Source organism: Rattus norvegicus, chromosome 6, assembly GCF_021556685.1.
Source record: "Rattus norvegicus strain SHRSP/BbbUtx chromosome 6, alternate assembly SHRSP_T2T, whole genome shotgun sequence".
NCBI lineage: Eukaryota > Metazoa > Chordata > Mammalia > Rodentia > Muridae > Rattus > Rattus norvegicus.
The window spans coordinates 75,432,568-75,460,383 of record NC_141539.1 but is presented as its reverse complement, the minus strand read 5'-3'; the positions used below and the strand labels follow the sequence as shown (position 1 = coordinate 75,460,383).

The 27,816-nt window shown below is 35.0% G+C and overlaps 1 protein-coding gene across 4 annotated transcripts in view; it reads left to right on the top strand.

The window, feature by feature from the left end:
• Strn3 (striatin 3) overlaps window positions 1–27,816 on the top strand; it is an 84,373-nt gene that overhangs the window by 31,963 nt on the left and 24,594 nt on the right. Inside the window, 6 exon segments of one of the 4 annotated variants that reach the window (NM_001029897.3) lie at window positions 5,120–5,198; window positions 6,838–7,011; window positions 8,859–8,985; window positions 10,522–10,663; window positions 16,062–16,172; window positions 25,133–25,273. In NM_001029897.3, the coding sequence (NP_001025068.1) occupies window positions 5,120–5,198; window positions 6,838–7,011; window positions 8,859–8,985; window positions 10,522–10,663; window positions 16,062–16,172; window positions 25,133–25,273 (774 nt within the window). 4 annotated transcript variants of the gene reach the window in all.

The following is a 27,816-nucleotide window of genomic DNA, read 5'->3' as shown; positions in this document are numbered from 1 at the left end:
AACAAGGTCCTTTATCTGGAGAAGTTATAAGTAGATCATTGTAGTTGTAAGATACCGGAAATTTGCTAGATTTTGACTTTATAGCAGCTATGAGAAATTTAGAGTAGAAAAATTATCTCCAATTAGATTTCTTCTGTATAAAGTAGTAAATATGAGAATAATAGTTCATAAATATGTACCCTGTAGTACACTGGATATAGAGTCCATATAACTGTACAGAATTTAAAAGAATTAAGAAAACCTTAACATAAGCAGACTTTGGGAATCATACTAACAATTTTCTATTTCTTGAGTATCTGGATCGTGGTTATCCCGTTTCCTCTCTTAATTTTAAGGCAGGGATTTGCATATCTTAGGATTCCTTCGCTGCCATAGATATCAGTGCGTAACTTTGAACATCTGACTGGCCTGACTCCACCTTCAGAGTGCTGGAATTACAGATACAGATGAGACTGCCCAGTTTTACAGACGGTTTTTGACATTGTAGTTGAATAGAAACCAGTGAAGTTATTAGTAGCTTGTTCCTAAAGCAACCATTTTTTTTTTTTACTTTGCTATGATAACTTGTTTCCTTAAGGTTTTTCAAAGTGTATAGTAAGACAAAACTTACATAGTTGTTGATATTAATAGTTAATTTAAAAAAGTACTGGTTAGATTTTGGTTTAATATTAAGTACTGAGAGTCAGACCATAAATACCACCTGAATTGGGTTTTTTTTATTTATTTTTATTTATTTATTTATTTTTTTTGGCTTTTAGCAGCAGAACCTTTTATTTTGTCTTTCAGTTGTCACAAACTGAGATTTAGATGCCATTCATGTTCTTGAGTGGTTCTAAAGGCACATTCTGATTCTAGAAAATACTGTCATATTCTCCTCCATAGAGGAGTGAAAATAAGAACTGAGAATAGCAGTATTTGTCTGTGACAGTCATCATTTCACGCTGGACAGAGATCAGGCGCTCAAGGTCATTTTTAGCTGCTTTGTCTGTGTTTCAAAAAACTCTTTCCTGCTAGGCATATGCAGGTCTCTGTGAGTTCAAGGCCAGCCTGCTGCAGAGTTCCAGGACAGCCAGAGTTAACACATAGAAACCCTGTCTCAAAAAACAAAAAAGAAACAATAGAAAAACCCTTTCCTACAAAAGTAAGAATAAGTCTTAGAAAAATGGAAAGTGGAAATATTTTTGTATTTATTTGCTACCTTTAATTACAATAAGACTACTATAGTAAATAAGGCTGGATTTAAAGATTTTCTTCATTTATTTTCTTTTCCAGTATAGCTTTTTCAGAACATGAGCAGAGTTAGAGTTGTTTTTGGTTATTGCTCCTGGAGGAGAGTTTGTGCAAGTCTTAGTTTGTTTTATTGTAATAGTTTGTATAAAGCAAGATTGTTAGCATGTCAATTTCCTCCTACTCATAATTAAAAATTGTGCCCAGACAAATATCTTTTATCTATGATATACATAAGTAAAATAATTTTACTTATATGATACATGATCAAAAATTAAGTAAAATGTTTTTACTGATATAAAAAACTATTCAGAATATTGGATAGAAAAAAAATGAAGTAAGCAAATAATATACCATGCTAAGTATGAAATTATCTGCATCAAAGTCTATTTGCAGATAAATAGTAATAAACTCCTTTAAATCAGCATAAAAAAGAAAATACGATTTGACAGAAATTGTAGATTTGTAAATGTTTATACCTCATTTTACACATTTCCTAAACCTGAAAGCAATTGTATCCAAACATGAAAGTGATTTAATTTTTATAAATTTAGGAAAGATAATTTAGTAGAAAAGTGGATATGGGGCTGGAGAGATGGCTCAGAGGTTAAGAGCACTCTCTGCTCTTCCAGAGGTCCTGAGTTCAATTCCCAGCAACCACATGGTGGCTCACAACCATCTGTAAAGAGATCCGATGGCCTCTTCTGGTGTATCTGAAGACAGCTACAGTGTATTTATATAGAATAAATGAATAAATCTTTAAAAAAAAAATCCCAGCACTCAGAAGGCAGAGACAGGCAGATATCTGAGTTCAGGGTTAGCCTGATTTATGTAATTGAAGTTCCAGGACAGCAAGGTTACATGGAGAGATCATGTTTCAAAAAACAAACAAGGGGCTGGGGATTTAGCTCAGTGGTAGAGCGCTTACCTAGGAAGCGCAAGGCCCTGGGTTCGGTCCCCAGCTCCAAAAAAAAAACAAAAAGAAAAAAGAAAAGTAGATATGATACATTATTATTCAAGAAGTATAGGCAAAATCTTCAGTGAAATATAGTTTAGCAGTTATGGGAATGACAGAGAAGGAATGTCAAGTGTTGATGAGGCTTTAGAGTTAGCAGAATTTATTTGTATATGTTGATGGTGGGGTAGTAAATAAGGCTGAGGGCCTGAGATGCCCTTGTATCTATAAAGAGAACACAGCATACATACCCAGTAACTTGGTAATTCCACTGCTTAAAATGTAGGCATGTGATCACTGCAGTTATATAGGAATTGCATATATGCATATGTATATATGTACATAAATACATATGTGTATATATATATGCCCTTGATGCTAGTGAAAATCTAGAAGCGACTAGAATGTCAGCATTAAAATGGATAAATATGATATATTAGCAGCCAGAGTGCTGTTTAGCAATAAAAGTAAGTTAACTACAGCTAAACTTGACAACATGGGTGTCAAGTTTATAAAATTGAAAATAATAGAAATCATCTGCCACATTCACAAATTAACTTTTAGAGGTTGAGAGAATGTTAATACTATTTTAGAACAGCTAGTAAGTGGTTAGAGGGACAGAGTTTCTAGGTCTACTGGTGCCTGTTAAGCTAGGTGCTGTTTATTCAAAAATCCATTAAATCGTGTGCTTATAATGTACTTAAAAGATTATAACTGTCAGTGAAATAATAAAAACTCATTTCAACATGAAGGGCTAGTTAAATAGTTATATATGTTGTGTAAAGTATTACATATTTTTATTTTGTAGTGGTGGTAGGGATCAAACATAAGCTTCTGTATGCTATGTTGTGTTCTATCACTGCAGTATACCCCAACCCTGTAATTAAAGTGATGTTAGTATGTTTTCTGGAATATAAAAAGTATATACATTGGCTCCTATTGTTGAAGTTGAGAATGAGAAACTTAAATACTAATAGTTGTTAACTTTTGGTGATTGGGTTTTGAGCAGATATTTTTAAAAATGTTTTTCTCTCCAGTTGTTAATTTTAAATGCTATAAAGTGAAAAAAATGCTATAAAAGTACTATCAGAATTAAATAGTTCTAGAAATTAGAAAATGACTCGTGTTTGAAGGAAGAAGAAGAAGAAGAAGAAGAAGAAGAAGAAGAAGAAGAAGAAGAAGAAGAAGAAGAAGAAGAAGAAGAAGAAAACAATGAGATTGCTATGGTTAGGAAGTAATAGCTACAAAAGATAAAATGTTACCAATAGGTACTGAGTGACTGAGGAGTCTAGGAACCTCATAGTTGAGAATTAATCTTAATAATCTCAGTATGGGCTGGGAGGGGATGATTTTTCAAGAGTGTCTCTTCATGGTACATTTATTTTGATACTGTGAATTTGTGTGGTGATAATAGTGCCCGTAGTAGTTCTAAGTTTTACTTACTATAGGGATAATTTTTGAAAACTTAATTCAACTGTACTTCTGCTGCTTACTAAACATGTTTAATTCAATGATGAGAATTGGATTTAGGGTTTTGTACATGGGAAGCAAGCATGCTGCTGTACAAACCTATGGGCTCGCTCTTCTCTTTTGTAAATGTAAACACTTTATTAGCTGAGACTAAAACGTGGCTCTTGACCTGCTGTGTAATACTGAGTTGAGTATCATGACACATTCCTTTAATCTCAGCATTTAGGAGGCTGAAATAGGAAGAGCAATCTGATGCCAGCCAGCTTATATCCGTAAATAAGACTGTCTCAGTGGGGCTGGGGATTTAGCTCAGTGGTAGAGCGCTTGCCTAGGAAGCGTAAGGCCCTGGGTTCGGTCCCCAGCTCCGGGAAAAAAAAAAAAAAAGACTGTCTCAGTAAGCAGACAAAAGCTCCAAAATAAGAAACCTACTTCCTGGTTTTGTGTGTATAAAAGGTATTTATTTCTAAGCTATAAACTATAAAGGATCAGTGGAGTGAGGAGGCAACTATTCACTTTCGGATGTCTTCCAAAAGTCTGTCTCTGACTCGGGTTCTAAGTGTCTCCTCTAGGCTCTTTAAACAGATAACCTTTGACTGCAACTAAGTAGAATGAGCTACTTACTTTACACTTACGGACTTGATTAGGACTCCGTTTGGAGATGTTGACAACATACTGGGTTTACGGAAAACTGAGGCCCAACAGATCTGCAGACTGATGTCTGAATGTCCCAAGAATGAGTGGCTGCTTGGCTGGCTGCAAATTAACTGCACTAGGACCTAAGAAAAGGCTCTTTCCACCAGCTGTGTGCCCACCACAGTGATCGGAGTTAGACACTATTCAGCAGCCTGGTTTCCTAGCTGAATCTTTTGTTCTAAAAAATAAAGTATGATAGAGGCTTTAATATCACTGATAAAATTTTCAAAATGAGGGGTTGGGGATTTAGCTCAGTGGTAGAGCGCTTGCCTAGTAAGCGCAAGGCCCTGGATTCGGTCCCCAGCTCCGAAAAAAAGAAAATAAAAAGAAAAAAAATTTTTCTCAAAATGAAGTCTCAGTCAGTCTCTCTCTCTCTCTCTCTCTCTCTCTCTCTCTCTCTCTCTCTCACTCTCTCGTGTGTCTGTCTATCTGTCTGTCCATCCTCAGTTTCTGGTTATTTGAAATAGCATAAGTGATGATATTTTTTTTTTTTAATCTTAAAGGTATTTGACACAGCAGAATTCTATTTTCAAATCCAGACTTTCAGTTTTTTGATCTTGCTAAAACACATCTGAGGTCTTTTGATTTTAAAGCAGGTAGAGTACCCAAGTTATGGCCCAAACATTAAAGAAGAAATGATCTGTAGTAAATCTTTAACTTTTTTCCTGTCTTACATAAAATATTTTCATGTGTGAATTTATTTTTGAAAAAATCCCTGAACTCTAATAAGAAGTTGAAATAACGTGTGCAAAACTTGCCCTCTTTAACTTGCAGAGGAAACCAAAGATGCGGAGGCTCCTCCAGCCCAAAACAGCCAGCTGACGTGGAAGCAAGGCAGACAGCTGTTAAGACAGTGAGTAATGATTTCAGCTAAGAAGGAGTTATGAAAGTGCTTACATTGAATCGACTTATACGTAGAAACATTATTTTACTGTATGACTTCATAGTGCTGCTTTTAAAAATACATTTGTATCTATGTGGGCATGGGCACAGGCATGAGCCACAGCTGCTTGTGGAGATGAGAGGGCAGCTTTCAGCATTGACTCTCTTTTCACCTTTGGGACACAGGGATTAGATCCCGGTCATCAGGCTTGGCTATAGGTCACTTTATACACTCAGCTGTTACTGAAGGATGACATTGACTTCTTTCTACTATTTTCTTGCCTCCTCTCCTCTCCTTCTCTTCTCTTGTCCTTGCCTTGCCCCGCTCTCTTCTCCTCTCCTCTCCTCTCCTCTCCTCTCCTCTCCTCTCCTCTCCTCTCCTCTCCTCTCCTCTCCTCTCCTCTCCTCTCCTATTTCTTATGTGGTAGAAAAACTGAAAAAAAAAAAAAAAAACAAAAAAAAACCAAAAACTGGATGACGACTTCAACTGAAGTAGTATGGCTTATATGGAGTTGGGCTGCATTTAAAAGCATTGGCTGCTCTTGCAGACATTCCAGTTTTGATTCTTAGCATCTACATTGTGGCTCACAGACATCTGTAACTCCAGTTCCAGGGGATTCGGTGCCCTTATCTGACCTCTATTGGTCATCTTAATCTAGGTACTGTGTGCCCTGTATACTTTCATAAATGTAGGGAAAGTACCTGCAACATAAAAATAGTCATTCATGTAGTACATACACTCTCACTACGAAGTTTACACACATGTGTTTGTATGAGAGGTATAGAGAAGTATTGATATTTGAAACTCTTTAAAGATGGCTTGCCAAATCCTTTTAGTTGAAATTATTTTATTCTGCATATGAGTATCTTTTCATTTCTCCGTGTGTGTGTGTGTGTGTGTGTGTGTGTGTGTATAAATTTATATATCTACTCTTTAAAAGATATTTATGTATGTCTGTATAGAGGCATGTCACATGTGTATGTATCTCAAAAGCTTTTCAACACTGAGGCTCTTTTAGGTATTGAGATAATTGGTTCAATCAATGTCAGTTAGTCATACTATATGCTCCCCCCTCTCCTCCCCTCCCCTTTCTCTTTCTCTCTCTCTCTCTCTCTTTCTTTCTTTCTTTCTTTCTTTCTTTCTTTCTTTCTTTCTTTCTTTCTTTCTTTCTTTCTGCTTTTTCAAGATAGGGATCCTCTGTGTAGCCCTGGTTATCCTGGAACACCTGTAGATTAGGCTGGCCTCCATATCCTGAGTACTGGGATCAGAGGTGTGTGCCACCACACCTGCCTTAATCCATTTTTCAAAAAGATTGTTTTATGTACATGAATTTTGTCTGGATGTATGCATGCTGGGTGTCCACATAAGTCAGAGGAGGGTATAAGCTATCCTGGAATGTGAGTTATGGATGGCTGTAAACCATGTGAATAATATCCCTAGCACCCATATTTCAATTTTGACTTAAAAGTTGACATCATTAGCTGGAATTAGGCTATAATGAAGTTATTGAGACGAAGAATAATTTGTGTGATTGTGAACTTTAATATGATTTGAAGGTGGCAGATGTTGACAGTCTGTTGAGTTTTAGTGTTTAATTTTATCTTGATAGGTATCTTCAGGAAGTAGGATATACAGATACAATATTAGATGTACGATCTCAGCGGGTAAGGTCATTACTTGGACTGTCTAATTCAGAGCCAAATGGATCCATAGAAGCAAAGAATTTAGAACAGATCCTGAATGGTGGTGAATCTCCTAAACAAAAAGGACAAGAAATCAAAAGGTATGATTTGTATTTGTTGATTAACATCGTTTAACTTATGGACATCAAAATCAGTGGTACAACAGAGACTTTTCATAGAGTCTCACTTTTGCTAGCTTTTCTATAGTTGTATTTATTGTTAGATATTAAATGAATCTATGGAAGCCACTTTGTTTATTAGAGAAACTTAAATTATTAGGTTTAGGAAAATAGATTATGGTTATTACCTGTTACCTGAGTAGTTTTGAAATACTTGAAAACATTTTAACAGATTAAAGACTTTTTTTTTTTTTTTTTTTGCTACATAAAAAATTTATAAAATGGATTGGTACCTCTTGGGTCCCAGAATCCTAATTAGATGTGGGAAGGGAATGAAGAAATGACAGACATTGGACACATACACACAGGGAAACTGGGATGGCTTCCTGGACTCTCTGATGGAGAAGGGCAGCACCCAGGAGGCTTAGTGTGTGTGTTATGGAAAACTGAACAAGGAAGCAGGGGTTCATGTTGTGCAACTGAATCAGGATTAGCTAGTTTTGGTAAGGGACAGTCTCCACAGGGGAGCAGTCTTCAAGACGTTTCTGGGTTTGGGAGTTAGACAGAATTTCTACACAAACTGTCAGCATTCGCAGTTGGATCCGAGGAAGGTATTGCACGACCATGAGCCTCATCCAGTAAAGGGTTTACAGCCCTCATGGGGCTGAGGTTTGGTCTTTTGACATCACTCATGTCTTAATTTTTTTGCTTTTTCGTTTATATTTGAGACATGGTTCTTTCTCTAGGTGGCTCTGGCTGGCCTGTAACTCACAGATCTTCCTGCCTCTGCCACCCAACCACTGGGATCAAAGACATGCATGACCACACCAAGCCTGACCAGTTCTGTCAACAATGCACATCTACTCAGAACTTCCTCTGCTCCCCACAGATTGGTATATCTTGTGTAATATATGTTTAATAATTTTAAATATGGGCAGGTTTAATAAATTTAGCTTTTGTTTTACTATTTAGTCTTCAAATATTTAGGCTAAAGTATAAGTGGTTGTAGTTATAAAAAAATTGCTAAATTGCTTTTTCTGGTATTTTTCAGAAATTATAGCATGCTTGATCATTTAATCTTAGTAGATTGCTTTTCTTTTTAAAGACTTATTTTTAATTTTGCCGGTTGTGTATGTGGAGGGGTGTGGGTGTTATGCACATATAAATGTAAATGCATGCAGAGGCCCAAAGAGGGCATTATATCCACTAGAGCTAAAGCTTTACACTATTGTGAGCTCCTGATGTGGGTGTTGGGACCCAAACTCAGGTCCCCTGAAAGATCTCTTACCTGTAGTCTTATCTGCTGAGCCATTTCCAGTCCCTAGATTTCATTTTCTAGTAGCATTTACCTAAAATGTTTTAGACAAAAAGCTTTGGATAAAACTCATTAAATTCAGAACATTCCTTATTTTAATTGCAGAGCACAAATAATCTTTAAAGATACTCTAGAATAAAAATTTTAGGTAATACATTATAATGATTGGGATGTCTTGGACCAGGAGCCTCCTGGAAGGAGGATCAGGAGTTAAAAATTATTTTCATCTACATAATGAATTGAGACTAATCTGAACTATGTAAGATCTTATCTCACAACAACAAAAAATTAGGTTGTGTTTGAAATACAAATGTTAGCTTAAGGTAGTTTTAAACTAGAAATTAGAAGGGTCAGGATGTGGCTTATTGATTTAACACTTGTCTAGCATGTTTGACATCCTGGGTTCAATTCATAGTATCCCTAGATAATGAGAAGGATCCAGGAATTAGGAAGCAGGAAGAAATATCAGAGTCAATCTTTGAAATAGTTGGGACCATTTTTCCCTTTTCTACAGGCCCTCTGGTGATGTTCTTGAGACATTCAATTTCTTAGAAAATGCCGATGACAGTGACGAAGAAGAAAATGACATGATTGAGGGCATCCCGGAAGGAAAAGACAAACTTCGGATCCATAAGCACAAAGTAGGAGACTTAGGTTATTCCTGTATACAGTCATTGTTTTGGTCGTCCCTCGAAAGGTTTATGATAATTGACAGCTCTTACTCAGTTCACGTTCATGTTGCGGGGATTATGCTTCCATGTATGATCTAAGAGGAGTCTGTTTCTAAAGCATTTGTCCAGTGCTTTGCACCTTTTTTTTTTTTTTTTTTTTTTTAATAAAGTAACACTCCTCAATCTTATCCCAGTGTGGAGTCACACTGAAGTTTATATTTTCATGTCCAGTATCACATGGGAGATGAATGAACAGAAACCGTAGTGTAAAGGCTCCCACCTTGGGAGAGAGACTGATGTATGGATAGTTAATATGTGCCAGCATTCTGGTTATTTGGTGAGGATTAATAAAAGGTGACTTTTCTTCAAACACTAAGAAACAGACTTGATGTATTTTAGTAGTAGATGGGGAGTTAATTCTACTGGACCACAAGTAGACTATGTCCCATTGGTAAGCATCAAAGTAGTAATGTTCAATATTTAAGCGTATTTAAAAAAAATAGAGAGGGCTGAGGCTGTGTGTCAGAGTATTTGATTAGTATGCACCAATTCCTGCATTCAGCCTCAGCACCATAGTGGATGTGGTAGTTCAACCCTTGAGATGTGAGGGCAGGAAGATAGAGAGTTCAAGGATGTCGTCACCTATATAGTGAGTTTGAAATCATTTGGCTTCTAGATACCCTTGATACCCTGTCTATCAAAAAAGGAAAAAAAAATGTGAGTAAATTCAATTGTACTACTTGGAGATTTTGTAGTAATACAGAAAAAAAGGCAAGTGTTTGTCAAAAGCTTTCAATCTACAAAAGCAGTTTCAACCTTTCTCTAGCTTTTCACATGTATGATATACTCTATTGGGTAGAGATTTACTTCTTAAAACTTGCTATGTGCTGTGTAATATGTATGGAGGAGTGTGTATGTGCTGCAGCACATATGTGAAGTGCAACTTTGTGCAGTTTTCTCCTCCCACCTTTATTTGGTTTATAAAGATAAAATTCAGGCCATCAGGCAGCTGCTTTTCCTGCGGAGCCATTTCAGAAACCCAAGATGTTGATTTTTCTTACTATTTTGTTCTGGGAGGTAGGTTGCTTTTATTATTTGTTGCACAACTAAGTTTATTCTTAATAACTAAGTGGTTATTCTCTGCTTCCGTGAATCAGAGCTAGTACAGATTTCTCAGTGTCATCAGCAATTTAAGATAGCTTAGATGATTCTTTAGTAGAGATCATCTGTGAACCTACTCTAATTAAAGAAACTCTTGAGTAGAACTCTGGCCTTTCCCAGCACCCTCCTCGCTTGCTTCGTTTGTTACAAGTGATCTTCATACAGCAGTGTTGAATTGTTTATCTAGGGCATAGTTTGAGACTTATCAATCCTAGGGGAAAGGAGAGTTGTGGATCTGAATAACTTTAAAGTAGATGTGTAAGTACTGTTGGGTGGAAATACTAAATGAACTCTTTAAAATATAGACTAAAAAGTATTAATTATTGGCTTATCTTCTCTTTACAGATAGGTAATGAAGGTTTAGCTGCTGACTTAACTGATGATCCTGATACTGAGGAAGCACTGAAAGAATTCGACTTTTTAGTGACTGCAGAAGATGGTGAAGGGGCTGGTGAAGCACGGAGTTCAGGGGATGGTACAGAATGGGGTAAGGGGACAAAGAATCCCAGGGTGGGGGAAGTCTGCCTGTTATAGGTGGCTTTTTACTATGTACTGTGTGAGCTCTGTGTGTCTGAGTGTATGGTAGCAGGTAAATTAAGATCAAGGATACGTGGTATTAATAATCAGAGCTATTTGGTTCTAGTTTATTAGATTTTGTGACTGAGATTTTCATTATGTGGCTTTTGATTTCTGAAGTTGATCTTGAAGTGTTCTGTTGATTTACAAATTTATCTTTTCCCTCCAACAGATCTTTTTAAAACAAGAATCATTCATTTTTATTCATGCCCATCATTTAATTTTAGGTAATCAAGGCAGTCGAGAATTTACTTCCTGTATGTCCATATGCTGTTACCTGTTTTAAGTGCTGGGTATGAATAAAATGGCTTAATTGAAGTTAATTCTCTAATTAATGAAGTTAATTCTGACTCATAACCCTAACAATGAGCAAGATTTAGTGAGGATATTACCCTTACTGCATGTAATATTCTCTGCACGTATGGCCTCTGTTTAGGGCCTAAACTTTGAAAGTGATATATAAAGCTAACAGTAGGCCATCCATAATCAAAAGAAAGACAAGTTCTATCAGTAGGTAAAATAGTTCAAGGTAATAGCTCTAGGAGGTGGTGGAACTCAAGTGTATTTATAGAGCTTTCCTGAGGTTTGTTTAATTTTATTTATATATACATATATACATACACACATATAGTTTTATATATATATAGTTAAGAAAAACACACTTGGACTGGGTGGTGGTGGCACATGCCAGGTCTCTTGAGTTCAAGGCTGCCTGTGATTTTCAGGACAGCCCGGGTTACACAGAGAAAAATTCTGTCTCAGCAAACCAGAAAAAAGAAAAACACACTTCGGGTCTTTTTGTTTGTTTGTTTTATTTTTTAATGTTGGGTCTAGGGGGGATAGCTTAGTGGTTAAGAGAATTTATCTTTTCGAAGACCAGCATTTGGTTCCCAGCACATATGTTGGGCTTACAGCTACCTGTAACTCCCATCCGCAGGGATCTTACACCCTCTTCTGCCGCTGCAGGGACCTGCATGCATGGATGCATGCACCAGTATAAATAAAAATAAAGTAAATCTTTTTAAAGAGTCTCATTTATTATTGAAATGGAACATTACTAATAGAGACGAGCCTAATAGATACTATATTTATTGACTTAATATAAAAACAATTACTTAAAAGATTTTAATTTATTTACTAGTGTTCCCATTTATATGTCAGCATCATTTTTAGTGAAAATAGGAGGGGCACATTAATTGAAAACTACAAAACTACAGTTATTGTCTGGACTTTGGATGTACTTGTACTTTCAGAAATGTTATATTTTAGGAGAAACCTAAATGTTTGTTTATAGGAGAAACTGTAAAAGAAAAAAATTAGTTTATATCCAACGCATTAAATCTTTGACTATATTATTCCTATAACTTAAAGTACCAGTTTTTTTTTTCCAGAAAATTTGTTATGTAAAGGTAGAAGTTTTACAAGCATTTTGTAGTATGAATGTATTTTAGGGACCATAAATAAATGTCAGATATAAAATTAGAAATCATCTACAGAATTATAGAGACATTCATTAAGTATATGAATATATATACACACATATGTATATGTGTATAATTTGCTTATTAGTTAAAAGTACATAGAGCATCTGTTTAGCTAAATCTTGGCATACAACATTTCTTTTTTCTTTAACTAAAGTTGATACAATTTTAACTTTTAGCCCAAAGGACAAACAGTTAAGAAATTGATGTGAAATGGAATTGCTTTTTTAATGATGTCACATTCAAGTGATTAGCACTTTGTGCAGAGACTGGCTATGGAGTTGTAAAGAGGACCTGACTTGTGAGTGACAGCTCTTTTTTTTTTTTTTTTTTTTTTTTGGTTCTTTTTTTCGGAGCTGGGGACCGAACCCAGGGCCTTGCGCTTCCTAGGCAAGGGCTCTACCACTGAGCTAAATCCCCAACCCGAGTGACAGCTCTTAATCTTCATTTTCTTTCTAAGTGGGAATAACCAAGAAAGCCTCAATACCAAATGAGACTGAAACTGAAGGCATGTTATATGCTTGGTGATCCTAGCAGTTTCTACATAAAAGCAGAAAGGATCTATGCAGTGTTTGTGAAATTCACTTACTCAACAGCTGTTATTAGGTTCATTTTTTTCTGAAACCAAGAGAATGCATGTAAAAATCACTACCATTATATTTAATTCACTTAAATTTATAATGGTTTTTAAATGGGAAGGTTTTTCGATTCACATTAATTGAAGAGTCTTAAACATACTCTACAGTCTTGTTATCTTATGAAACCATTGCTTCTAAAGGAAGCTGTTACATCTTCCTCTGTTATTTAATTAGACAGTATGGTTTAATTTTAGCAGCTTATGTTCTTCACATAATTACAAGTATTAGCAGGCATGTCATTTGCCTTTTTCTCATGGGGATAAGTGGCACTTTAAGAATATTCACTTAGGGGCTGGGGAGAGGACTCAAAGGTTAAGAGCACCGACTGCTCTTCCAGAGGTCCTGAGTTCAATTCCCAGCAACCACATGGTGGCTCACAACCATCTGTAATGAAATCTGATGCCCTCTTCTGGTGCGTCTGAAGACAGTGATAGTGTACTCACATAAATAAAATAAATAAATCTTTAAAAAAAATTCACTTACTTCAGCTTTTGAAATTATGATCTCTAGACTTAATGAGGATCAGAAAATATAATTAATATATGAATATTAGTATTTATAGACAAATGATAAAGTATTGATGTTTTCATGACATGAAATCAGTTATAAGTTTATGCTATGGTTAATAGACATTCTGCTTTGCCAATAGAATTACCATAATAGAATTTTATTGTTTTCTGGCTTCAAGTTGTTAGGAATCAACTTTTTGTGCATGTTTGTGTTTCTTTTAAGGAAAAATAAGTTCCCATAATTGATTCAACTTCATTTCTTGGTATCCCCCCTCCTAGATTTTTTAAAACAGGATTAATATATAGAAGATTATCCTGCCTCTTCCTTTTTGCTCTTACCTATTTCTTATAAGCAATATCAAATCATCTGTTGCTTACCAGGCAAGTTCCAGGATGTTTTTGTGCACATATGCATCCACCAACCTGTTCTTTGCACCTCCTTAGTTCATTTTGTTTTCTAGATTTGAGGTTATCTTGCAAGTAATAACTTTTTTTTCTTTGCTTTTTCACTCTGTTCTTTGCTACTGTACTAATAGCCATTCACAGCTTCATGTTTGCTACTCAGGACATTTAGAAAATTGGCATTATAATTAGTTTTCTTTCCTATGTAAAGTATTGTGCCACTTATTTATTTTTAGTCTGTCAATTTGTCTTAGTGTAAGTAGTTGACAACAGGAATTATTAGTTTCATTAAGATGACTCTATGAGGTCTTGAGGTGCAAGTCCTTAATTCACAGCAAGATTGAGTGAGACAGGAGGATCATTAGTCCAGGCTAGCTGGTGCTGTGTTCCGAGACCCAGTCCCCCAACAAAAAAGATGAGTTCAAATGACTCAGGTTAGGTTATTCAATAAATGAACAAGATACAGCATAGTTATCAGGAAACCTCATGACTAGAGTACATTTAAAATTAGTTTTTTCTTATATAAATATTAAAACTGCTACAATTACATATTTGACAATTCATGGAAATATTAATCTTCAGTTAGTTTCAAGAAACAGAATTTAGCAAATTAACATCTTTTCACCTACCAGCCACCTGAGATGATAGAGGAAAGGCATTAACAGTAGAAAAGAATCAAGATATAGGAACTCTGACTTTTTTCTCTCTGATGTTCATACATGAGACCTTGTTATGCTTGCTTTACACACAATCGAGAGGGGCAGCCGGAAGGCTTTTCTCTTACTCTCACTGATTGAGTGAGGCCTGGGAGCTTATGAAACTACCAAACAGAATATGCTTAGTTACCAAAACTTAAAACTAAACTCTTGGGGCTGGAGAGATGGCTCAGCAGTTAAGAGCACTGACTGCTCTTCCAGAGGTCCTGAATTCAAATCCCAGCAACCACATGGTGGCTCACAGTCATCTGTGATGGGATCTGATGCCCTCTTCTGGCGTGTCTGAAGACAGCTACAGTGTACTCATCTATAGTAAATAAATAAATCTTAAAAAAAGTTACAACCAAAAGAAACCCCAAAAAAAAACAACTTAATTTTTTTTTTTTTTCTTTTCGGAGCTGGGGACCGAACCCAGGGCCTTGCGCTTGCTAGGCAAGCACTCTACCACTGAGCTAAATCCCCAACCCCTAAAAACTAAACTCTTAATATTTAGTGTAACTTATTTAAAAACTAAGAGTTTAGGTATGATTTTTATTTATTAATAGGACTCTAAAACAGTTAATGTGCAACTATTAAATTTAGAATAATAAAGTTGCCTTAAAACTCGATGAAGGGAAATCCTCAATGAATAATAATAATACTAAGAAAACTATTTTTATACTGTTGTTTTAACTTCTCTAGTTCACTATGAGTTGATCACTCCCACCCCGCCCCCAGCATAATTATTTACTTAAATATTGCTGAAAACACACATATACACACAAGAAAAATACTACCAGAAACCATGTGTGTTTTAATTTCTCTGTGCTTGTCACTATTTCACCCTGGAGAAAAATAAACTCAAATCAAAACTAAAGTGGAATTTGAATTTTCATATTTGTTTTATTTTTACTATATTATTTTTATTCTGTTACTTTGCGAATCTTTAGTTGTAGTCCAATGGAAAAAGGTAATAAAATGTTGAACTGTTATGAAGGGATGGAGACAGGTGGTGTTCTTTGAATGCTTTGTTTGAATTATCTGAGACATTGTATTTGGAAACTATATGTATTATGTCAGACTAGAATACCTTTCTGTCCTAGAACAGTTACCCTATGCATGCAGAACTATTATGACAGGGATGCATGACTAATTTCATCAATGAAATGGCACTGATATTTATAGCTTGCACTTTATTATTAATTTGCATGCAGTTCATTTGTTTGCTTATATGATGCTGGCTGAATACTTTTTATTAACTTTTTATTAATACTTTTTATAAAGATGCAGTGATCTATTTCTTAATATTAGATTTTTGGTGTTAGTCCATTTATGAAAGAATGCTCAAATTTGTCATAAATAAAAATGAACTATTGTTTATCTGTTAATGATATTAAATGCTTAGGAACTTAAGAACTTACTTTGAGTTGTGAGTACCAAACCAAGACTGCACCTTTAAAGTGTTTTGAGTATATGCTGTTATAATATCTTCATTACAATGATGTAAAGCTTTTAACAGTTTACTGCCAACAGCTTGCATTGCCAACTGCTGATGTTTTTCTTTTAACAATGTGCTGCATGTAGATAAGGATGACCTCTCCCCCACTGCTGAGGTTTGGGATGTAGACCAGGGGCTAATGAGTAAGCTGAAGGAGCAGTACAAGAAGGAGCGGAAGGGGAAGAGAGGGGCAAAGAGTAAGTGCAGCTGTGACTGCTACTTTTCCTATGCTGATGTTGGAAAGTCGGCTTTTTAATGCAAGTTTACTTTTTATGCCATAAAGGGAGCAACTAACTTTAAACTTTATCTGTTGTGTAATTTAAATAGAGGGTGTGTAATTGGTCAAATAGAAAATTCTTCAAATATGTAAGATAAAGGTGAAAAGATTTCAAAACTTTAAAGATTTGTCAAATTAAAAGGAATATTGGCTTTGGAATTCAAAATAATAGAAACTTGTTCAGAAGGAAAGAAAGTCCAAATTCTTCTATTTTCTACTTAAAGGTATTCCTTATTAGCAGCATTTCTTAGTTGGAGAATCTTTAAGTAAGCGGGGTAGGTAATCCTTCCTCAGGTTTTTTGCTTTTGGTCATAATTCAAGGACACTTAGCAGCCATATTCTTTTTCTGAGTAATATTTACTTGACTACACCATTTGGCAGAGGCGATGGTACTATAAGAGGTGATAAGAAGGGCTATTTCGTCCATAATTGGTTCTCTTTGAGTGCCTGCATGTGTGCTCTTTGTAAAAGTATGAACCTCTGAGACAGGTAACTTTCTGTTTTGTGAGTTATTCTTGAGAACACCCAGGGAAAATCCTCTCATCTGCGACAGTAATGGAGAGCCTTGAAATTTTGTTTGGAAAATTTTCATTTAGAATTGGCTATTGACTTGTAGGCCAACATTTTTATTTGTTTATTTTTTTATTAAAGTATATCAAGTTAAGAGCACTTGCTCCTCTTGAAGAGGACCTGGGTTGGATTCCGACATGCACATGGTTGTTAGCAAACAGCTACATAGTTCCAGTCCCAGAGGGACTTGTGCCCTCGTTGTTTAGATGGGTACTGCATCCACATGATACACAAATATACACACAGGCAAAACATCCACACACATAAAATAAACCTTCCCAGGCATAGATGTTTAATTCCAGCACTCACAAGGCAAAGTAGAGGCAGTCAGATCTATGCAAGTTCAAGGCCAGCCTGAACCTGGGGATCTCCATGCTAGCCATGATTGCCATGAGACCCTATCTCAAATAGATAGATAAATAAATAGATAAAGCTAAAGAGTAAAGTAACAAGTGTGTCAAGGTCTAAAATAGTGCAAAACAAAGACTAAGACAGAGACATTCCTTCCTGGTCCTGTTTCTAGATACATTGGCTTATGAAATGGCAGGAATATCAGAAGTAGTGTTCTCTGCAATAACACAGTTTTTGAATCATTTAATTTATTGTGGAGTTAACTGGAGTTTTGAGAATTTCACCTGTTAGTTTCCTCTCTTTCCTTTCCTTCCTTTTCCTCATTTCCCTTTCTTCATTGATGTTGGGGACTGAAACTAGAATTTTATGCTTGCTAGGCAAGTGCTTTACTACTGAGTTAATCCCCACCTTCTGACAATTTTATAACTTAGTGCTAGTTGTGTTGTTGCATGGGAATAAAAGGAAGTTTCAGAATGTGTTATGAACTACTTATATCTTAAAACATTACGTGCTAGGCTGGGGCTCTGTTTAGTTTTAACACCATTTACTATAATATATGCATGTTGAGTATGTAGGTACTATTGCATGGTTGATTGCAGTTTAGATAAAATCACATTTGAATTTTAGGATTTAAGTTTTATTTTTAAGAAATAAAATAACTGGGCAGTACTTATGCCTTTAAATCCCAGGGGAGGCAGAGACTGATAGATCTCTGCGTTCAAGACCAGCCAGATCTAACAGTTACAGCTCTAACAGCCAGAATTACACAAAGAAACCCTGTTTCAAACAACAGTAACTCCCCACCCCAAAAAGAGTGATGGAAAATGTCTTATTTTAAAGTAACTTCGGGTTATATTACACATACCGTGTACTGACCTAACCTAAATATTTTAATGTTGCGTCTGTATACACTATGAATAGACCTAGATCTTTTTGAGAGTTAGTAGAAATATATCTAGCCTCTGAAGGCTTTTTTGTTTTATTGCTTTGTTTGTGTTTCTTTGTTTTGAGACAGGGCTTATGTGTGTAGCCCTGGCAAGTTCAATGGCAGCCGGGGCTATATGGGAGGTTGAAGACTAGCCTAGCTAGCTGCTATATTAGTGAGACTTTGTGTTTTGTTTGTTTAAAGTTTATGAATACAAAGGCAAAAGTAAAATTTAACTGTTACTGCTGGTCAGAAATTAACTGCATAGAATATTTGCATGTAATATTTTCCTAAAACTTTGAAATACTTTTATATATAAGCCTTTTGTATGTTATACGGTTTAACTTAATTTATTATTATTATTTATTTATTTTTTTTTTTTTGGTTCTTTTTTTCTGAGCTGGGGACTGAACCCAGGGCCTTGCGCTTCCTAGGTAAGCGCTCTACCACTGAGCTAAATCCCCAGCCCCAATTTATTATTTTTTATTCTCTCTCTCTCTCTCTCTCCATCCATCTGTCCATCTGTCCATCCAGACATGGAGTTGGGATTTTACAAAAGTTATTTTAACATAGATTTAATTTAAGTATGAGGATTAAGAGAAAGGGGAGGTGCTCAGAAATAAAGTAGGACATACCCAAGAGTGTGGTTGTAGATTTCTCTTAAGAGAGTCTACTTGTTTTGAGGACCTCAATCTAGCCCAAGCTACCATTGAACTTGTATTCCTTCTGCCTCTTTTTTTCAACCTAGGGCTAGGATGTGTTCTTCCACATCCGTCCAAAGTGAACCTTCTGGCTTTTGACCATGTTGAGTATAGAACCTTAAGTTTTACACATGCACATGCTTTACTCCTCAGCTACGTCCTTAACCCTTTTTTAGTTTCCAAAACCTAAACTTTTGTACTCATATAATACTTCTGTGCATTTGACCTGGTCTCTGTTAGTTCAACTTTAAAGTTGTTTCTGATTTTTAAATATTTATATAAATATCAGGTACACATCTGTGTAGGAGGGGCAGGGACAGAGGAATTGTTTACTTTCCACATTTTCTTCATGAAATTATAAATTAAAAATGGATGAATTCAGAGTTCAGTATGAAAACATTGACTGTAAATCTGTCATGTAGATGTAGTTTAAGGAAAAGTGGTAGTGTCCTAACTGAGGATGCTTCAAGACCACCAGTAGATACCCAGAACCTTGAATAGCACCAAATCCTGTATGTTGCAGTTATATCTTTTTTAAAAATACACACCTGTATTAGATACTTCTATTGGTCAACTTTTCATTGTGATGACAAAATACATCAAATAAACAATTGTAGAAAAGAGCTAGGGTTAATGGTGTATACTTGAGAGTGGAGTGAGGGTGAGAAAAATATTTTTTTAATTTTTAAATATCAGTTTCAGCCAGGTGGTGGTGTATACCTTTAGTCTTCGCACTGGGATAGGCACAAGCAGAAAGATCTCTGAATTCCATGACTGCCTGGTCTACAGATTAAGTTCCAGGATGGCCAGGACTACACAGAGAAACCCCATCTTGAGACAAAACAACAACAAAACCTCATTTTCATAGAATTTTCTATCTTTTGACATTCTCCATTTTTTACTACATGTGTTAGTTCAGTAAAGCTATATAAATGCATGATGATTAAATAGCACACGGTTTATAGCATTGGGAGCATTATACACTTGATTGATTCACATAAAAAAAACCTGGAACCCTTTATTTAGAATATGAGGAACTAAAATGCTTTTAAACATTTTTAGTTGTTATTTGTCTTTAACATGAAAAGAATGAAACTGTATTATTACTGTCTTTATTCTTAGCCAGTTGTTATTTTTGTACTGCATAAAATTTGTGTTGACTTGAGAACATAAAACTGGGCTGGGAATATAGTTGAGGCAGTAGAATGCTTGCTCTAGCATCCATGCAGTTTTAATCCTGCCTCCAGTACCACATAAACACAGTGTGGGGTACGTATTTGTAATCTCAAGGAGAGGCAAGATGGTTGGAAGTTCAGCAGCATCTTCAGCTTATAGAAAATTTCAGGTCCACTTGTGCTGCATGAGAGCCTGCTCTAATTTGTTTTCTTCAAAAGATTTATAGCCTTTCTGGATTTCACAGATTCACATTTTGAGACTATATATATATTTACAATCTTCTTTTTTAACAGAGCAACTTGTTTTAATTTTTCTAGTTAATCTCATGTATATTAACATTAGAAATAAATTGAGGGTATTGCAAAGAGAGAGACCACCGCCATTCCAAGTGAAGTATCTGAACAAGCAAACTTTACTCTTGGTCAAGAGAATGATTTTCCAAAGAGCAAAATACACTGAGACAGAAAGTATACTTGGTTTTTATTCCAGTGCAATTGGTGACTGTGTCTTTTTCCCATTAGCTGGGGTCCAATTAAAGTCTTATTGATTGGCTAGTCTAAAAGAATCAATGCACAGGAAATGAAGAGTGGAAGGGGTCAGCCTCTTTAATTGAAAAATGTAGTAGGGCCTTTGTATAATAAAGAGTTTACTGAGTGGGAAGATTAGAATAGAATACTTGCATAAAAGTCTTGCAAGGTGGGTGCAATAAAATGATTTTAATTCTTGTCATAAGTTCAAGTTTTATCATATTTGATAAAAGGATTCATTTAATGTTCTCTAGAGTAACTTGCCTGCCTCTCAATATATAGAGTGATTTTACCATTTCCTTCACCAATGTTATAGGATCACTGTACATTTTCTAATAGAATATCAATCAATACATTGGGAAAGGCGAATCTATCTCATAGCAAAGGGATGTTATTATACAAAGAATAATTTATTTTCTGTTTCTGGCTTCAGTTTTATACTTTTAAGCAGACCTGAAATAGGCGCGGTGACAAATGCCTGTAACTCCAGCACTTGGCATACAGAAAAGTACGATGATCAGAAATTTAAGGCCTACCTGAACTACTTGAGATCCTAGCTTCAAAATGTAAACAAACCATTGAGTTTTTTGTTTGTTTGTCTGTTCATTTGTTTTTTAATCTCAGGTTAGTACCCTCCCCATCCCTTCTTTTCATCTTCTCCATTGTCTAACTAGCTTTTCCTCGGCTCTTCCCATTCCCGGTCTAATGTTCCACAGTTTTCAAATGGGCCAGTCAATCCTGTGCTCTGGGTTACTCTTCCCACCTTTTCCTTTTCAGTTATTTTCATCTCAGGTCAGTAAGATACTCTCAAGAGTCAGTGCACTTTTAAAGCCACAGACTAACTTCATAGTTCTGCTTATTTTTCTTCAATATTGTAGTGTCACATTTATTTAAAACAACAGTTGCCATGTTGTGAGAAACTTAATTTTTTCTTTTTAAAGATAGCCTGTAAGGACTCACTTCCTGAACTTTCAGGTGAGATTATGAAAGTTGAGTCCCACCGATAGCATGAGACACAGTCACCACTTACATCAGGGATAAAAGCCAGGTTAAAACGTTGGCGGTTTAGGCTCTGCACACTTACTTATTCTCAGTGTTCTCTTGCTTTTTGGTATGTATTCTTTTTTGTTTCTTCAAGACCCTGAGATTATTTCTAACAATGTGAAAGGTTTATTTATTTATTTATTTTTCTTTTCTTTTTTTCGGAGCTGGGGACCGAACCTAGGGCCTTGCGCTCACTAGGCAAGCGCTCTACCGCTGAGCTAAATCCCCAACCCCTGTGAAAGGTTTATTTTAATTATAGTCATAGTCAGAAGATAAAACTGTTTGCCTCTTAACCATTATGGGTTAGCAAAGACCACATTTAAGAAAGGAAAAATGTTAGCTTTAGATTTGGAGAAAGTACTATAAGTAGTGTGCAAAGGAAGATAAAGTTTGAGTGTGTAAGTAACAGTGGTCAGTTTACGGATGTTCCCATCATGCTACAGCCTATTTAGAGGAATGTACATTTATGTAAAATCTGAAAGTCACAGTTAAGAGTAGATGTGTTGTGTTTTATAATTCATAGTAGTTTTCTTCACTTAAAAGTTAGAAATCTCCTCCCCTCTTCTAAAGCAGAGGTTTTTTTTTTTTTTTTTTTTTTTTTTTTTTAATAGGTTAGGCTGGCCTTGAAACTCTTGATCCACCTATTTCTATCTCTAGATTGCTAGGATTAGAAGTGTAAGCCGCTACCACACACACACACACACACACACACACACACACACACAATATTTCTTTTAAATCCCTGCAATGTTTAAGAACTGAAGAAGTATTTTTATTGTATTTTATTACTTGTATTTGAGATAGAGCCTCACTGTATAGTCCAGGCTTATCTCAGACTCCCAATCCTTTTGCCTCAGCCTCTCAAGTGCCAGAATTACAGGTGTGTGTCCTAAACCTAACTCAACCAATGTTTTTATAGGAAACCACTGAGCCTCTAAGCCTTTGATATTTATGTTAACATTAGGCATAATAATCTCATACTAATAATACTTCAGCATTTAAAACTGTTAAATTATTTAGAATCTTTGGGTTTAGGATTCATATGAAGATGCAGTAAGCTTGCATTTGAAGAGGTGGACAGAGTCAGTTATGGCCTAGCATGTGCAAGCCCTTATGCTCAGTCCTCGGTACCTGAGTAAATGTACTGATTCATTTGCAGTTGAAAGGTGCTCTACTTGGCAGAGCAGACACTATGATCTCTCGTAATGAAATCTGCTTCCATCTTTTGACAGCTTTTGAGAAACTAGTATAAGAGTAGAGAAGTTTCATCTTCTAAAATTGGCATTGTGCTACTTAGACTAATGTTTAGCTGTAAGCATGTAAAGATATTATTATGTAATTCTAGAGCCTAGATTTAAGCAATGACTTTAATATCATCCCTACTCCCTTCTGTATTTCCAAGTCTACTTTCTTAGGAATTTATTTTTCCATATTTTCTAAAACAAGATAAAGCTTTAGAAATTTTCTTAATGCTTGTTATTAGCTATCATAACAAAATTATTTATAAGTAGTTACTAAAGCCACACATAAGTATTTACTAAAGCACACGGACACATAATAAATTCTTATAGCAAAAAAAAATTAGTAAAAAATTTTCTGAGGAAATAGATTTGGATAGAGAAATACATAGGATTTGTATAGGCCAAACGTGTGTGTATGCATGCACACGCTTGCCTGCATGAGAGCAAGCAGGAGGGTGGGAGAAAGAGTGAGAGAGGGAGGAGGAGGGGGAGGAGGAGGAAGAGAGAGAGAGAGAGAGAGAGAGAGAGAGAGAGAGAGAGAGAGAGAGAGAGAGAGAGATGGAAAGGGCAGATTCAATCAATCAAAGCAGAATGCAGAATAATTTGTATTATATGGAGAGTTAAGGAGATTTGTGTCAAAGTAAAGGATGGAATAGAAAAACACATGAAGCGTGTGTAAGGTTAAGTGGATGATCTTAGGAGTCTTTATTCGAGAAGAACGAAGTACTTGGCAGTGCTGATGGAGGAAGCAGTAGAGTAGATGATAATTTAATTGGTGGTATTCAGATTTGATAGACAGTAAATGGGCATGAAGATTATTAAAAAATTGAGTCTAACATAGTCTAGTAAATTTAAAGGAAATTTAAGGGAAAATTATTTTATAAAATATAACTTTTTTCCTCTTTATAAGTTGTAGAATTATTAATATTTGATTGCAGAGTTTTAACTGCAGTAGTCACAAGTCAGAAAGTTATAAAGAAGACTTGTGTGTGAGAAAGATTTTCTTTCTTTCACATTGAATTACCTGGTTGCTGGATATCCAGTCAGCATTGCTTTTTCTTTTGTTTTTTTCATTTGTTTAGAGAATTTATGATTGCATCACTGGCAAGGAAAAAATGCTCAAGTCACAGTTTCTCCATTATAATTCTTTTGGAAAATTTAGAGGATATCATATATTGCACACATTAAAAAATTGACTTTTTTTTAACCATTTTTAGTTAGGGACTACTATAAAATAATGTGCAAATTTTCATTTATTTCCATTCTATACTGGCCTCCAGTTGCCTCTCATTCTATTTATCCATAGATATCTATTTATCCATAGATAAATGAATTTCCTGTGGGCTACCTGATCTTCAAATACCTGCCGGTGATTTTAATCACAAAGCAGCCTTGTTTAGTGAGCTCATTAGTGTTCATACTGATGAATATGAGGACATGATGTTTGACCTTGAATTTATTTTCATTCCTTTTATGCTGATTTTAAATGCTTTTTTTCCCCTAAATTTTCTTTGACATGGTTAAAACTAAGTTTCATCTTGTGTAACTCATATTTTAAAAGTATACTATGTAACTCAGTTATGTAATTCATAGTAAAAGAGTATACCATAACTGGTATGTATATACTCTTTGAGTTTTGTGTTATCTAGGCCTTAGTTGAAATTATTTTTTAAATTTATGGCCTATGACAGTGCTGACTTTTTCAGTCATTACACGAATTTCAAAGAACTCAAGGAAAAATCTGTTTCTAATTTGGAAAAGTGAAAATTTGAGGTAAATAATTCTAAGAAACAACTTTTAACAAGTTGGGTTAAATTGTGAATGACATTCACAATTGGGGACATTCCCCAATATGGTGGGAAAATACTCATAAAAACAACAGGGAAAGTTAATTGTTTGTTGCACCCTCATAAAAGCCATTTTGTATGTATTTCTTTGACTTTTAAAAACAATGATTTACATTGAAAGGCCCATGTTTTGTTTTATGGACTAGTAAATCTCAGCTTTAAATACTAACTTTTTCCATTGATTTAATAGCATTTTCTATGGCTGAACTTACAGAATTTAAGTTGAGTGATAGAAAGAAGTTTTTCTCTCCCCCTCTATATGTTTCAAATACAGTGTTACTTATTACTGATCTATCCAGTATCCACAAAGCCACAAAATTGTGACTGTACAACATATTTAAATGTTTTCAGAATATTTTAGAAAATTGTGTATAAGATGATATTTAATAGCTTGGACTTCTTAAAAGCCTGTTCTGTTAGTAAGTTGCTTTAGTAAGGCTGCCAGCAAGTCAGGCGGTAGCTATTAAATGAACCTCTACTGCTGACGTTAATTTACAGGGGTCAACAGGACAAACCTCTGCGACATGATAACTGATCTGGGAGATGATGAGCTGCCCCACATCCCTTCAGGAATCATTAATCAGTCTAGGTCAGCCTCTACTAGAATGACTGATCATGAAGGTTCAAGAGCAGAGGAAGGTACAGCATTTAGCTATCGTGTTTGTTTGTATTGCTGAGTTCCTTAACTCCAAACCACCTCTTTATATTGCAAACGTGCTATTCTCTAGAATGCTAAAGATCATCCACGTGATCATTAGAGGTGTTGGGCAAGCTCTTGGTATAATTGCTTAGGGATGAAATGTGTCTTCGAGTTTTTTATATTTGTTTTTGTTTTCATTTTAGATGTAGTGGTTTCCATCATAGGTTAGTTCCGAGTACCTTCCTTAAATCTAACTTCACCCTACAATCTACTATTAAGAAAAGAACAATTTAATAAATAGACTTTAAAAAATACAGGTGGGGAGAAAACTAATTCTTCATAGTGTGGCTCAAATGTAGCAGCTGTTAATAAGTACCACTTAATAGGAATGCTAGGAAGTGTAATGTATTTCTTATATATTAGTCCTAAAAGTAGATGTAACTGTTAGGATCATATTAGGATAAGAAACATCATTTTTCAACTTGGTAGCAAGTATTCATGACCTAGTAAAAGATTTCTAAAATTTATCTAAGCCAGAAGTACATAGGGAGTAAAAATATTACCTAAGAATGTTTTGAAACTGATTTTACCTAAAGATACATGGATATAGTATAATTCTAGGTGATGATATACTTCTAAATAATCTCAGTTTTAGTCCAGATTACTTTAATATATGACACATGTATGATAACATATTAGTAATTTTATGTAGGTAGGTTTATTTTTACCTATGCTTGCAGGGTGATTTGTTCATTCTTTTCAAATTTTTACATACATTTTGCCCTAAGTTTTTCTGGGCATATTTTCTTACAGTGAAGCTTAACAATTTTGTATTTTTCATGATTTATGACTTCTTACCTTTTTTAATTCACAGAATTTTAAGGAAATATTTTTTTTAAATAATGTAATAAAACTAATAGTAAAGAATGGAAATTAAAATAACTTTGATTCTCCCCCCCCCACCCCCCGTACTTTCCAGTAAAGTATGTTCTTTTTCTCTTTTCTAAAATACAGATACTAGCTCTACCATTTTTATTGTTTGGATTTGGGATTTTCTCTTTCTGAGTAATGTGTAATGTTTTTTACTAAAGTTTTTTTTTTAATTTATATTTTAGATTGCCTTTTTTTTTTCAGTTTAAGGAAAAGTCAGATTAACGATATGAACCCTTTTTAACCTTTAATTCCAATTTAGGGAAAAGCCAGTAGGTTTATTCTGTATAAAAGCCATGAAGGGCTCTCTCTGTGTGTTTGTCAAGTGTGTGAGTGTGTTTTTAAGAAGAAAATAAGTTGCTAACCTCTGTCATAGTGAGGGTAAAGGGGCCGGACTGACCTTCATTTTAAAAGAGTGATTCTCATAGCCTATTTTAGTGACTTTGTCAACAAAAAATTTGGTGCCTTTGGAAAAAAAAATACATGTTACATTTCAGTTATAAAGAACAAATCCCTGTTCTCTAATATTACAACATTTTAAACTATTGAAAACCAAATTACATTCTGTATTGTCACCAGCAAGACTGGCATCAGTCATTGGCCTGCATGTTCTTTAGGTTTGATAAAATTGGAGAAAAGGGGCTGGGAATGTATCTCAGTGGCAGAGTGTTTGTCTAACAATGTTACACACATACACACACACACACACACACACACACACACGTCACTGCAAGAAAAAGGAGGAGTTTGACAAGAGCTAGAGGTTTCCTTCTTGGTCATGCTGTCTGTCAAAAGGAGAACTAGTTACAGGACTCTTAAAAAGGACCTTTTTGAAAGATTCTATTTTATAACCCCTAGGATTCTCATGAAAGACAATTCTGCTTAATAAAAATTTCTATAATTAAAATAAAACGTAGGTCCCAGTGCTTAGAACACAGAGACAGGAGGATCTCTGTGAGTTTGAAGCTGTCCTGTTCTATATAGCAAGCTCCAGGTTGACTAGGACTGTATAGACCGACCCTGTCTAAAAATAAATAAAATAAAAGTACAATAAAATATTCATTTAATAATTTCATTTAAATTTGTTGATTATATCGTTATGCTATATACTGTTATAGGTGATTATACATGAACTTAAAATGATTTGTAAAATAGACATTAATTCTTTCAGCAGTGATATTAGAACAAAAAATTAAGAATTTAGTGTGATTGCTTCATGCTGCAATGATGGGTGATAGAGCAGAAATAATGATGTAAAATATCTATTTGCATAGAGACGTAAATAAGTATTAAAAGTAGTATCGTTTACTAGATATAAACAAATATGTATATCTATATAGGAAGGGTGCAGAAATGTAGTTTACATTACTAATTTTAGAAATGAGTATAATATTTTTTTGTTAAATAACCTAGCTAAAGTTGTTGAACCACTTTTCTTCTTGTGCCTGGAAGCTGGTCAGTGTTTGATTCCCACAAAAAGAATTTATTAAAAAATGAGTTGATTTGTGATGGTAAAGTTTTTTATTGAGCTTTTAAGTTTGTGTTAGTGAATACTTGTATAGTTAGTGAAGGGAAGTGTAGCATCTGTCTTAAATTATTTTAGAAACAAATT